The sequence below is a fragment of the Mustelus asterias genome, chromosome 17, assembly GCF_964213995.1.
Source record: "Mustelus asterias chromosome 17, sMusAst1.hap1.1, whole genome shotgun sequence".
In the NCBI taxonomy this organism is placed as follows: Eukaryota; Metazoa; Chordata; class Chondrichthyes; order Carcharhiniformes; family Triakidae; genus Mustelus; species Mustelus asterias.
The window spans coordinates 67,853,000-67,866,533 of record NC_135817.1 but is presented as its reverse complement, the minus strand read 5'-3'; the positions used below and the strand labels follow the sequence as shown (position 1 = coordinate 67,866,533).

At 43.8% G+C, this 13,534-nt stretch overlaps 1 protein-coding gene across 1 annotated transcript in view; it reads left to right on the top strand.

Annotated features, from left to right (window-relative positions):
• abi3bpa (ABI family, member 3 (NESH) binding protein a) overlaps positions 1 to 13,534 on the top strand; it is a 189,068-nt gene that overhangs the window by 162,647 nt on the left and 12,887 nt on the right. Inside the window, exon 31 of the mRNA XM_078232889.1 lies at positions 421 to 579. Coding sequence (XP_078089015.1) covers positions 421 to 579 — 159 coding nt within the window. The remainder of the gene's footprint in view (positions 1 to 420; positions 580 to 13,534) is intronic.

The window sequence follows — 13,534 nt, the reverse complement described above, 5'->3', positions numbered from 1 at the left end:
TGACCACATGAACTCTCAGCTAGATGACCAGATCTGGTGTTCTGGGGTTACAGCTTTCTATTGAAGGAGAGGTAGAAAAGGGAACCATAAAGAAACTGTAGATTCAAAAAGATTAACATTTCTACAGATTTATCTTCCCCGACCACCAGTCATGAAATGACATTGATAGTGCCTGTAGAAATAGCTGTTAACAAGCCGACAGGTTTTTTTTGATGCAGTCAAAAAACATGGAAACATACCTGGCATGTTTATCATTGAAGACTTCAGGTAAGAAGATAGTATGTTTAGAAGGTTTTGTGCAAAATGGACCAAAGGCTGTAACAAGTGTGCCATAGGGAGTATGTTATAAATTAGTTCATTGTGGCATCAGAAAAGAACAGCACAACCTTTACTTCTAATTTTCTGCTCTTTATTTAATAGGGAAAGACGCCATCTGGACTCAATACTCCTTCAAATTTGATTCATACTCAGAATGCCAAGGCAAGCGGTTTGTCAAACGAACCCGATACAGGAAATTTGTTGGTATCATTCTGTGTAACTCACTGAGATACAAGATTTATCTCAGTAATTCCCTCTCAGGTATGATCTAATTTTTCTTTTTAAATCTGGTATTGGAACTGCAACAATAACTTGCCCTTATATAATGCTTTTAACAAAATAAAGCTTTCCAAGATGCTTCACAGGAGCGAGCTAAAACAAAATTTGACATGAAACCACATAAGGGCATAATAGAGCAGACATTTGGAAGGGGTTTCTCCAAGGAAGAGAGGTAAAGGGATGGAGAAGTTTATGTTTGAGAAGTGGAATTTCTGAGCACAGGGCCTTTGCAGCTGAAGGCATAGCCACCGATGGTGGAATGAATAAAAAAGGTCAGATGTAGAGGAGCACAAATACCTTGGAGGTTTGTGAGGCTAGCAGAGATTACTGAGCTACAGAGAGGCGAGGACATTGAGGGAAACAACGATAAGAATTTTAAAATCAAGGCATTGATTAGCCTGGTGTCATTTTGAATCCATAAACAAAGGATAAAAGGACAGTGCTGCTAAATTAAGATGGTTTGGGCTCACTAATTCTGTTATTTTCCATAATCATTCATCACCGTATTGGAAGAAATTTCTAAGGTTGCCATGTTAGATTTGCAGCTAATGAGATTGACATAATTGAATCATGTCACCAAAGGTATCATTGTTCCCTTCCTCTTTGTGTATCAAAGCTGTCTAAGACAATATTGCCCCTGTAGTCAAAGCTGCAGAAAAGCCAGAGTGCAATTTTCTTTCAGTAAAGATTTCCTGAAGCACCTTCTCTCTTATGAAATTGAAAATGCATCTGTTACTTGACTAAAATCCAAAGTACTGATCTGCTGCCAGAGGCTAACTCTGATTGAGGGCATATTCATTGCAGAAGAAATGGAAAATAAGCATTTTTAAATAATATAGAAAACAGAAGAAAACCAAGTGGCATTTAGAGAATACGATCCAAATTCCTAAAAATTGAGCTCTTCATTTAAAAAGTAAACTCATTATATTAATCATAAAATTAATGTTGACAGAATGGGAAACACAATCTGTTGTTCATTAGTGGTTATGGTGATAAACGAGATACTTACAACAGCAATAAACAGGAAATAAAATTGAAAAACAATATGGATGCATGCGAATTTTAAAAAGTAAAACAGCAGAAGATAAATTAGAATCCTTTTAAGGTTAGCAAGGAGGATAAAAAAAGGAATTTACCCTCATAAGGGGGTAAAAAAGAGATAAGATAAAACTGTTGAATTGATTCTTCTAATCAATGTTTTGATTCCAGGTACTGAAGGACTGCCTCGGAAATCTACAATTTTTGTAGAGCTCAGAAAGAATATAGGGGGCGATTCTCCCAAAAAAATTCTAAGTGCTGAATTTGCGGGAAAACTAGTATAAATCATGATTGTTTTTTCAGCGGGAGTTCACACTCGAATCTCCCACACTCTGTGCACTGCAAAGGTCACAATCAGGAATATCATTAAAAGCTCAGGGGACGGGGCCTATTCACACGCCAGAGGCTGACAGTTCCGGAACTCTGCGCATGCACACTGGCCCCGAGCTATCAGACTGCATTTTGCTGGCCAGCTCGATCGAAACTTCAGTCCCAGGCCTGATAATCACATTTAAATAAGATTAAAAATAGGTTTAAGTAAGTTATCTGCTGTTCCCGTCAGTTTCCAGCATGGTCTCAATTACGCTGGATATCCGGCACTGGGTAAAGCGCGCACGTTGGAAATGCATGCGTGAATCCCGTGAATCGGCCAATTAGCGTGGCAGACCGGGAGAATCACCCCCATATTTTAAGAATAAAATGCCAAACAAAGGAAAAAAATTGGTTTAGATTTTCCATTTCCAGGAATTTGAAGATGAAGGTTAATTGAAATTCATAAAAAAGCATGAAAAAAATTAGGTCTTTTAAAATGTTTCAAGAATATCTGAGGGAAAACTTTCAACATTCATCTAAAGCTTTGCCGAGAGGCTCCAGTAAGCGGCAGGGCTTCACAACAAAGAGAGAAATTTCAACCAAATCTATTATGGCGATAAAGTGATAAATGGAAAGGGTCTCATCCCTAAGTGAACAGATGCTGATGGGAAATGTGGAAAGGTGTGATAATTGTTAATCTGATGGCTAAGGGAGCAGTGGTGAATGGGAATAGAAACATAGAAACATAGAAAACTACAGCACAAAACAGGCCCTTTGGCCCCACAAGTTGTGTCGAACATATCCCTACCTTTTAGGCCTACCTATAACACTCCATCTTATTAAGTCCCATGTACTCATCCAGGAGTCTCTTAAAAGACCCTATTGAGTTTGCCTCCACCACCACTGATGGCAGCCGATTCCACTCGCTCACCACCCTCTGTGTGAAAAACTTCCCCCTAACATTTCCCCTGTACCTACCCCCCAGAATCTTAAACCTGTGTCCTCTCGTAGCAGCCATTTCCACCCTGGGAAAAAGCCTCTGAGAGTCCACCAGATCTATGCCTCTCAACATCTTATACACCTCTATTAGGTCTCCTCTCATCCTACGTCTCTCCAAGGAGAAAAGACCGAGCTCCCTCAACCTATCCTCATAAGGCATGCCACTCAATCCAGGCAACATCCTTGTAAATCTCCTCTGCACCCTTTCAATCTTTTCCACATCCTTCCAGTAATGAGGTGACCAGAACTGAGCACAGTACTCCAAGTGGGGTCTGACGAGGGTCTTATATAGCTGCATCATTATCCCCGGACTCCTAAACTCAATCCCTCGATTGATAAAGGTCAGCACACCATACGCCTTCTTAACCACCTCCTCCACCTGCGGAGCCAATTTCAGAGTCCTATGGACCCAGACCCCAAGGTCCTTCTGATCCTCTACCATACTGAGAGTCTTTCCCTTTATATTGTACTCCTTCATCCCATTCGACCTGCCAAAATGGACCACTACGCATTTATCTGGGTTGAAGTCCATCTGCCACTTCTCCACCCAGTCTTGCATCCTATCTATGTCTCTCTGTAACTTCTGACATCCCTCCAGACTATCCACAACCCCACCAACCTTCGTGTCATCGGCAAACTTACCAACTCATCCCTCTACTTCCTCATCCAGGTCATTTATGAAAATGACAAACAGCAAGGATCCCAGAACAGATCCCTGGGGCACACCACTGGTGACCGACCTCCAATTAGAAAAAGACTCATCTATACACACTCTCTGCCTCCTTTGGACAAGCCAGTTCTGGATCCACAGGGCAGCAGCCCCTTGGATCCCATGCCCTCTCACTTTTTCGAGAAGCCTTGCATGGGGGACCTTATCGAACGCCTTGCTAAAATCCATATAAACCACATCCACCGCTTTCCCTTCGTCAATGTGTTTAGTCACATTTTCGAAGAACTCCACCAGGCTCGTAAGGCACGATCTGCCTGTGACAAAGCCATGCTGAGTATTTTTGAACATATTAAACCTCTCTAAATGCTCATAAATCTTGTCCCTCAGGATCTTCTCCATCAGCTTACCAACCACTGAGGTTAGACTCACCGGTCGGTAATTTCCTGGGCTATCCCTATTTCCCTTCTTGAAAATAGGAACCACATCCGCAATCCTCTAATCCTCCGGCACCTCTCCCGTCTCCATCGACGACGCAAAGATCATCGCCAGAGGCTCTGCAATCTCTTCCCTCGCCTCCCACAGTAACCTGGGGTACATCCCATCTGGACCCGGTGACTTATCTATCTTTATGCCATTCAAAGATTCCAGCACAACCTCTTTGTTAAAGTCCACATACTCAATCTTTTCATTCCACCGCAAGCCCACAGTACATCCACCCATGTCCTTCTCCTTTGTGAAAACCAAGGCAAAATACTCATTAAGCACCTCTGCCATTTCTACTGGTTCCGTACTGATTTTCCCGCCTTCACCTTTTATGGGCCCTATTCCTTCACGTCTCATCCTTTTACTCTTCACATATTTATAGAACGCCTTAGGGTTTTCCTTAATTCTACTTGCCAAGGCCTTCTCGTGACCCCTTCTGGCTCTCCTAATTTCCTTCTTTAGTCCCTTCCTACAAGCCGTATACTCATCTAGATCCCTATCTTCGCCAAGCTCTCTGAAGCTTTTGTACGCTTTCCTTTTCTTCTCGACTAGGTCCCGCACGGCTTTCGTGCACCACGGTTCCTTTAACCTACCAACTCCTCCCTGTCTGCTCGGAACATTGTCCTGTAGAACCCTAGACAGACATTCCCTGAAAAACTGCCACCTCTCTTCAGTAGATTTCCCCGAGAATACCTCCTTCCAATTTATTCCTCGAATTTGCTGCCTTATGGCTTCATATTTTCCCTTACTCCATATAAACGCTTTCCTAGCTTGCCTGATCCTCTCTTTTTCCAATGCAAGCATAAAGGAGATAAAGTTACGATCGCTATCCCCAAGATGCTCTCCCACTGAGAGATCTGACACCTGTCCAGGCTCATTGGTCAGTATCAGATCAAGTACAGCCTCTCCTCTTGTAGGCTTGTCCACATGCTGTGTCAGGAAACCCTCCTGAACACACCTAACGAACTCCTCCCCATCCAATCCTCTTACCCTAGGGATATTCCAATCTATGTTTGGGAAATTAAAGTCTCCCATCACAACAACTCTGCTATTATTGCAACTCTCCAGGATCTGTTTCCCTATCTGCTCCTCCACCTCCCTGTCACTATTGGGCGGCCTATAGAAAACTCCCAGCAAAGTGATCGACCCCTTCCCACTCCGAACTTCCACCCACAGAGACTCTGTAGACAATCCCTCCACAGCATACACCTTCTCTACAGCTGTGACACTATCCCTGATCAGCAGTGCCACTCCACCCCCTCTCTTGCCTCCCTCCCTGTCCTTCCTGAAACATCTGAATCCCGGCACCTGTAGTATCCAGTTCTGTCCCTGAGACATCCAAGTCTCTGTAATGGCCACCACATCACACTTCCAGGCATCGATCCACGCTCTGAGCTCATCCCCTTTATTCACCAGGCTCCTGGCATTAAAGTAAACACATCTCAATCCTTTGGTCTGAGCTCTCCCCTTCTCTATCCCCCGTCCATCCTCCCTCTTGCACCGTCTATAACCCTTCTCTGTTTGCGAGCTAAGTTCCTCGCTCCCAGTCACCTCGTCTCAATACCACCAGGCCATCGTCTCCCAGGATGAGGGAGAAGATGGCAAGATTAGCTCCTAGTGGGTGGAATCAATAGGTCAGTCAACAAAAGAGAAGGACGGCGGTGTTGTTGATGCTGCTTATAATGATTTCTGAGGATTTTGAATAATTATTTTAAAACAATTTTAGGCTGTGGGTGCCAATTGCACAGCTGACATTTACAATAAGTCCTCATGTATCATTGACTCACGTTAATAAAAACAGAAAATACTAGAAAGACCTAGTAGGTGCAGAAGCACCTGTGGACAGAGAAATAGTGTAAATCATTGAATTCTTATATTGCAGAAGGAGGCCTTTCGGCCCATTGAGTCTGCACTAACTCTCTGAAAGCGCATCTTACCCAGGCACAACCCTTGCCCTATCCCCATAATCCCGTGCATTTATCATGGCTAATCCACCTAACCTACATATCTTTGAATACTAAGGGACAATTTAGCATGGCCAATCTACCTAGCCTGCATAATGTTGGACTGTGGGAGACACGTGGACATGGGGAGAATGTGCAAACTACACACTGACAGTCACCCAAGGCTAGAATTGAACCTGGGTCCCTGGCGCTTTGTGGCAGCAGTGCTAACCACTGTGCCACCATGCCATAAGGTTTAGAGTCCATACGACTCTTTAGAGCAGAAAAGGGCTGGAAAAGTGATGGATTATATGGTTGAAGAGAGAGATGGAGCAGAATAGAAAGTCAGGGCAAGGTGGGAGCTCAGGAAAGATTGACATGAAAAAATGTCATGGACACAAGATAAAGGGAGTGTTAATGGTTATGCTAAAGAATAAAGTAGGTGCTAATCGAGGAATAAATGCAAAGTAGCAGAATGTATTAATATCAGAACAAGGGTCAGCACTGTTGCTGATGGTCCAGAAGGCTTTTAAATGCCTAATCGAACGATGAGATGCTGTTCTTCTAGTTTACATTGTGCTTCACTGGAATATTGCAGGAGGCTAAGGATGAAAATGCGGGCATGATAGCAAGATGGTGAGTCTGCCATGAGGGACCTTGTCAAAAGCCTTACTGAAGTCCATGCAGACAACATCCACTGCCCTACCCTCACCAATCATCTTTGTCATTTTCTCGAAAAACTCAATCAAGTTCGTGAGACATTACCTCCCCTTCACAAAACTATTTTGCCTCTCGCTAATACGTCCACTTATTTCCAAGTGGGAGTAAATCCTATCTCGAAGAATCCTCTCCAATAGTTTCCCTGCCACTGATGTAAGGCTCACTGGCCTGTAATTATCTGGATTATCCTTGCTATCCTTTTTAAACAAAGGAACAATATTGGCTATTTGGGGATCTCCCCTGTAGCCAGTGAGGATACGAAGATTTATCTCAAGACCCCAGCAATTTCCTCCCTTGCCTCTCTCAGTATTCTGAGGTACATCCCATCAGGCCCTGGGGACTTTTCTACCTTAATGTTTCTCAAGAACCCCAATACCTCCTCCGTTTTGATCTCACCATGACCCAAAACTATCGACACACCCTTCCCCAGACTCATCATCCACCAAGTGGTGAATAGTGACGCAAAGTACTCATTTAATACCTCACCCATTTCCTCTGGCTCCATGCAGAGATTCCTTCCCCTGTCCTTGAGTGGGACAACCCTCTCCCTGGCTACCCTCTTGCTCATTATATATGTATAAAACACCTTGGGATTTTCCTTAATCCTGCTGGCCAATGACTTTTTGTGACCCCTATGAGCCCTCCTTACTCCTTGCTTAAATTTCTTTCTACTTTCCTTGTATTCCATACTTGCTTCGTGTGTTCCCAGCCTCCTAGCCTTGACAAATGCTTCCTTTTTCTCTTTTGACTAGGCTTAAAATATCTCTCATTATCCAAGGTTCCTGAAACTTGCCATATTTATCCTTCATCCTTACAAGAATGTGCCGGTCCTGAATTCCTATCAATTTACACTTGAAGGCCTCCCACGTACCACATGTTGATTTGCCCTCAAACATCTGCCCCCAATCTACATTCTTCAGTTCCTGCCTAATATTGTTGTAATTAGCCTTCCCTCAATTTAGCACCTTTACTTGAGGACTACACTTATCTTATCCATCAGTACCTTAAAACTTACCGAATTGTGGTCACTGTTCCCAAACTGCTCCCCTACTGAAATGTTGACCATCTGGCCGGGCTCATTCCCCAATACCAGGTCCAGTACGGCCCCTTGCCAAGTTGGACTATTACATGCTGTTTCAAGAAGATGGTCCTTTCAAACTCTGCCCCATCCATGCCCCTAGCACTATGTGAGTCAAGTACGAGGCCAAGTCATCCTTTTCTCATTTTGGTTCTCTCACCACCTTCTGCAAGTTCAGTTTGGCAGCCATGTCCTTCAGACTTCAGTCAGCTGTGGTAATAACAAATGGACAAGGAAGTCCCCTAATCTGTACTCTTGTTACACTCGGGTGCTTCTTTAAAATGATGTTCAGCATGTATGATTCAGCAGATAGGGGTGGGCTGTAAGTGGCGTTAAGTAGGAGCTTTCCTTCCTCCATGTTTGACTTGACTGTAGGCCCTTAGTGACCCAATCCCCAGCTTTAATTTTAAAAATGTGGTATCAGTTAAAATCCAAATTCCAAAACTATCAATAGGATTTAAACTCAATTTGCTGGATTATTGCTTGGGGCCTTGGAATAGCTGGCCCAGTGATGTAACCACTATACTAAACATTACACTATAGGGAAACGTTTGCCCAACCTTTTTTAGAGAATATTTTTATTCGCGGTTTTCCATTTTACATTTAACAAAAAATGCAATAAATCCCCAAAATCTAGGACAGTACAGAGTGACATACCTAGAAACATACATAGAAAATAGTAGGCTGTTCAGCCCTTCGAATCTGCTCCACCATTCAGTATGATCATGGCTGATTATCAAATCCGATATCCTGATCCTGTCTTCCCCTCATATCTTTTGATCCCTTGAGCTCCAAGAGCTATATTTAATTTCTTCTTGAAATCACAATGTTTTGGCCTCCAGCACTTTCTGTGGTAGTGAATTTGACAGATTCTGCACTCTCTGGATAAAGAAATTTCTCCTTGCCTCAGTCCTAAAAGGTTTATCCCTTATCCACAAGTTACGGGCTCTAGTTCTGGACTCCCCCACCATTGGGAACATTCTTTCTGAATCTATCCTGTCTAATCCTGTTAAAATTTGATAAGTTTCAATGAGATCCCCTCCCACTTTGCGAAACTCCAATGATTATAATCCTAACCAATTGAGTCTCTTCTCAAATGGCAGTGCTGCCATCCCAGGAATCAACCTGGTAAACCTACGCTCCACTTGCTGCAATGCCGTTTACAATTGCAGTAAAACATCCCTATTCCAATACTCAAATCCTCTCGTTATGAAGGCCAACATACCATTTGTCTTCTTTACTGCCTGCTCTACCTGAGCACTTACTTCCAGCAACTGATACACAAGGACACCAAGGTCTCCTTGAGTATCCACCTCTCTCAATATACACCCATTCAAATAATCTGCCTTACTATTTTTGTGACTGAAGTGGGTAATCTCACATTATACTGCATCTGCTATGCATATGATATCCTATTGCTGGTTTGAGAATTTGAATTTGAATGATACCAGATTTTTAAAATTAAAGTTCGAGGATTTGGTCAGTAAAGGCCTGAAGTCAGGTCAAACATTGAGGAAGGAAAGCTCCTATTTAACGCCACCTATAGCCCACCTCTTTCTGCCGAGTCATACATGCTAAACATCACTCGCTCAGCCTGTCCAGATCATGCTGAAGCAGCTCTGCACCACAGAGCGAGAGGAAGAAGAAGAGCGAGAGAGCGAGCTATCTTGGATCTGGTTCTGTGCAATGAGACAGGTAGGATTAAGGATCTTCTTGTGAAGGATCCTCTTGGGATGAGTGATCATAATATGGTGGAATTTCTGATACAGATGGAGGGTGAGAAAGTAGGGTCCCAAACCAGTGTCTTCTGCTTGAACAGAGGGGAGTACGATAGGATGAGGGTGGAATTGGCTAATGTAGACTGGGCGAGCAGACTGGTATGTAGGACAGCTGAGGAACAGTGGAGGATTTTTAAGGAGATTTTTTTAAGTACTCAGCAAAAATATATTCCGGTGATAAAGAAGGACTGTAAGAAAAAGGATAGCCGGACGTGGATAACGAAGGAAATAAAGGAGAGTATTAAAATAAAATCAGATGCGTACAGAGTGGCCAAAAATAGTGGAGAATTAGTGGATTGGGAAAGCTTTAAAGAAAAACAAAGAACGACTAAGAAAGCGATTAAGAAAGGAAAGATAGATTATGAAACTAAACTAGCTCAAAATATAAAAAATGATAGTAAAAGTTTTTACAAGTACATAAAAAGGAATAGAGTGGCTAGAGTGAATGTTGGACCCTTGGAAGATGAGAGGGGGGATTTAATAGTGGAAAACGAGGAAATGGCTGAGACGTTAAATAAGTTCTTTGTGTCGGTCTTCACGGTGGAAGACACAAATAGTTTGCCGAATATTAGAGATCGAGAGTTGGTGGGAGGGGAGGTCCTTAATACAATTACTGTTACTAAGGAGGTGGTGCTTGGTAGACTAATAGGACTGAAGGTAGACAAGTCCCCGGGCCTGGATGGAATGCATCCCAGGGTACTGAAAGAAATGGCTGAGGTAATAGCAGATGCGTTGGTAGTAATTTATCAAAATTCGCTGGACTCTGGGGTAGTGCCGGCTGACTGGAAAACAGCTACTGTTACGCCGCTGTTTAAAAAAGGAAGTAGACAAAAGGTGGGTAACGACAGGCCGGTTAGCTTAACGTCCGTAGTTGGGAAGATGCTAGAGTCCATTATTAAAGAGGAAATAACAGCACCTGAATAAGAATGGTTCGATCAAGCAGACGCAGCATGGATTCATGAAGGGAAAGTCGTGTTTGACGAATCTACTGGACTTTTATGAAGATGTCACTAGTGCAGTTGACAGAGGGGAACCGGTGGATGTGGTGTTTTTAGATTTCCAGAAGGCGTTCGATAAGGTGCCTCACAAAAGGTTGCTGCAGAAGATTGGGGTACAAAGAACAACAAAGAACAAAGAACAATACAGCACAGGAACAGGCCCTTCGGCCCTCCAAGCCCGCGCCGCTCCCTGGTCCAGGATTGAATCCTGAATCCAGGATCCCCGCCCAATTTTTCAGCCTAACTACATCCTAATATCCTATCCACCGAGCTGTCCCTCACAGCTACGATGCTTTGTTCATTACAACCTATTAACTCACCCCCACCCCCCCATTCCAGACCATGTGATCTCCAGGGAGAGGTGAAAACCCAGAGTGAAAACCCCAGGGCCAATATGGGGAAAAAAAATCTGGGAAATTCCTCTCCGACCCCCTGAGGCGATCGAAAAGAGTCCAGGAGATCACACTGGCCCTGATCGGAAAATACTTCCCAACCCTATTCATTTCCACTTCTGCTTTACGAACACCATCTGAATTCCCTGCCCCCGAGACAGGTTCCCAAGGGGTACACGGAGTTAGTGGTAAGGTGTTGGCGTGGATTGGGGATTGGCTATCTAACAGGAAGCAGAGAGTTGGGATAAATGGGTGCTTTTCTGGTTGGCAGTTGGTGACCAGTGGCGTGCCGCAGGGATCGGTGCTGGGGCCTCAATTGCTTACCATTTACATAGATGATCTGGAGGAGGGGACTGAATGTAGGGTATTCAAGTTTGCTGATGACACGAAGGTGAGTGGGAAAGCGAATTGCGTGGAGGACGCGGAAAGTCTGCAGAGAGATTTGGATAGGCTGAGCGAGTGGGCGAGGATCTGGCAGATGGAATATAACGTTAGCAAATGTGAGGTTATCCACTTTGGAAGAAATAATAGTAAATTGGAATATTATTTAAATGGAGAAAAATTACATCGTGCGACTGTGCAGAGGGACCTGGGGGTCCTTGTGCACGAATCGCAAAAACTCAGTCTGCAGGTGCAGCAGGTGATCAAGAAGGCGAATGGAATGTTGGCCTTTATCGCGAGGGGGATAGAATATAAAAGCAGGGAGGTCTTGCTGCAACCGTACAAGGCACTGGTGAGGCCGCAACTGGAGTACTGTGTGCAGTTTTGGTCCCCTTATTTGTGAAAGGATATATTGGCCTTGGAGGGAGTGCAGAGAAGGTTCACCAGGTTGATACCGGAGATGAGGGGTGTGGCTTATGAGGAGAGATTAAACAGATTGGGTCTGTACTCGTTGGAGTTTAGAAGGATGAGGGGTGATCTTATAGAGACATATAAGATAATGAAGGGGCTGGATAGGGTAGAGGTGGAGAGATTCTTTCCACTTAGAAGGGAAACCAGAACTAGAGGGCACAGCCTCAAAATAAGGGGGGGCCGGTTCAGAACAGAGTTGAGGGGGAACTTCTTCTCTCAGAGGGTAGTGAATCTCTGGAATTCTCTGCCCATTGAAGTGGTGGAGGCTTCCTCGTTGAATATGTTTAAATCACGGGTAGATAGTTTTCTGATCGATAAGGGAATTAGGGGTTATGGGGAGCAGGCGGGTAAGTGGAACTGATTCGCTTCAGATCAGCCATGATCTTGTTGAATGGCGGGGCAGGCTCGAAGGGCCAGATGGCCTACTCCTATTTCTTATGTTCTTATGAGAGTGAGAATGCGAGAGAGAGAAACAGAGTGAGAGGAGATTTAATAATTCACTTCCTGAAGTAGTGAAAACCCATGTGGAAGAGCAAAGGGTTAAAACTGCAAGACTGGCAGCAGAAATGGCAGATGATTTTGAATAACTCCAGGTTTGGTTTTGGACATCAATTTCAATCTGTGAGGGATAAGACCACAAGACATAGGGCAGAATTAGGCCACTCAGCCCATCGAGTCTGCTCTGCCATTCAATCATGGCTGATTTCTTTTCTTATCCCCATTCTCCTACCATAACCTCTGATCCCCTTATCAATCAAGAACCTATCTATCACTGTCTTAAAGCCACTCAATGACATGGCCTTCACAACCTTCTGCGGCAAAGAGTTCCACAGATTCACCACTCCCTGGCTGAAGAAATTCCTCCTCATCTCTGTTTTAAAGGATCGTCCCTTTAGCCTGAGGTTGTGCCCTCTGGTTCTAGTTTTTCCTACTAGTGGAAACACCCTCTCCACATCCATTCTATCCAGGTCTCGCAATATCCTGTAAGTTTCAATAAGATCCCCCCTCATCCTTCTAAACTCCAATGAGTACAGACTGAGTCCTCAACCGTTCCTCATACGACAAATTCTTCATTCCAGGGATCATTCTTGTGAACCTCCTCTGGACCCTTTCCAAGGCCAGCACATCCTTCCTCAGATATGGAGTCTAAAACTGCTCGCAATACTCCAAATGGGGTCTGACCAGAGCCTTAAACAGCCTCAGAAGTACATGCCTGCTCTTGTATTCTAGCCCTCTTGACATGAATGCTAACATTGCATTTGCCTTCCAAACAGCCGACTGAACCTGCACATTAACCTTAAGAGAATCTAGGCTCCCAAGTCCCTTTGTGGTTCTGATTTCCTAAGCATTTTCCCATTTCGAAATTAGTCTATGCCTCCATTCCTCCTTCCAATGTGCATAACCTCACACTGATAGAAACTGAGGAAAAGAGAAATCCGCAGATGGCCAATGCAAAGGAGATCTTGATTTGATTTAATTTATTATTATCACATGTATTAGTATACAGTGAAAAGTATTGTTTCTTGCACGCTATACAAAGCATATTGTACATAGGGAAGGAAAGGAGAGAGTGCAGAATGAGATGTTACAGTCATAGTTAAGGTGTAGAGAAACATCAACTTAGTGTGACGCAGGTCCATTCAAAAGTCAGATGGCAGCAGGGAAGTTGTTCTT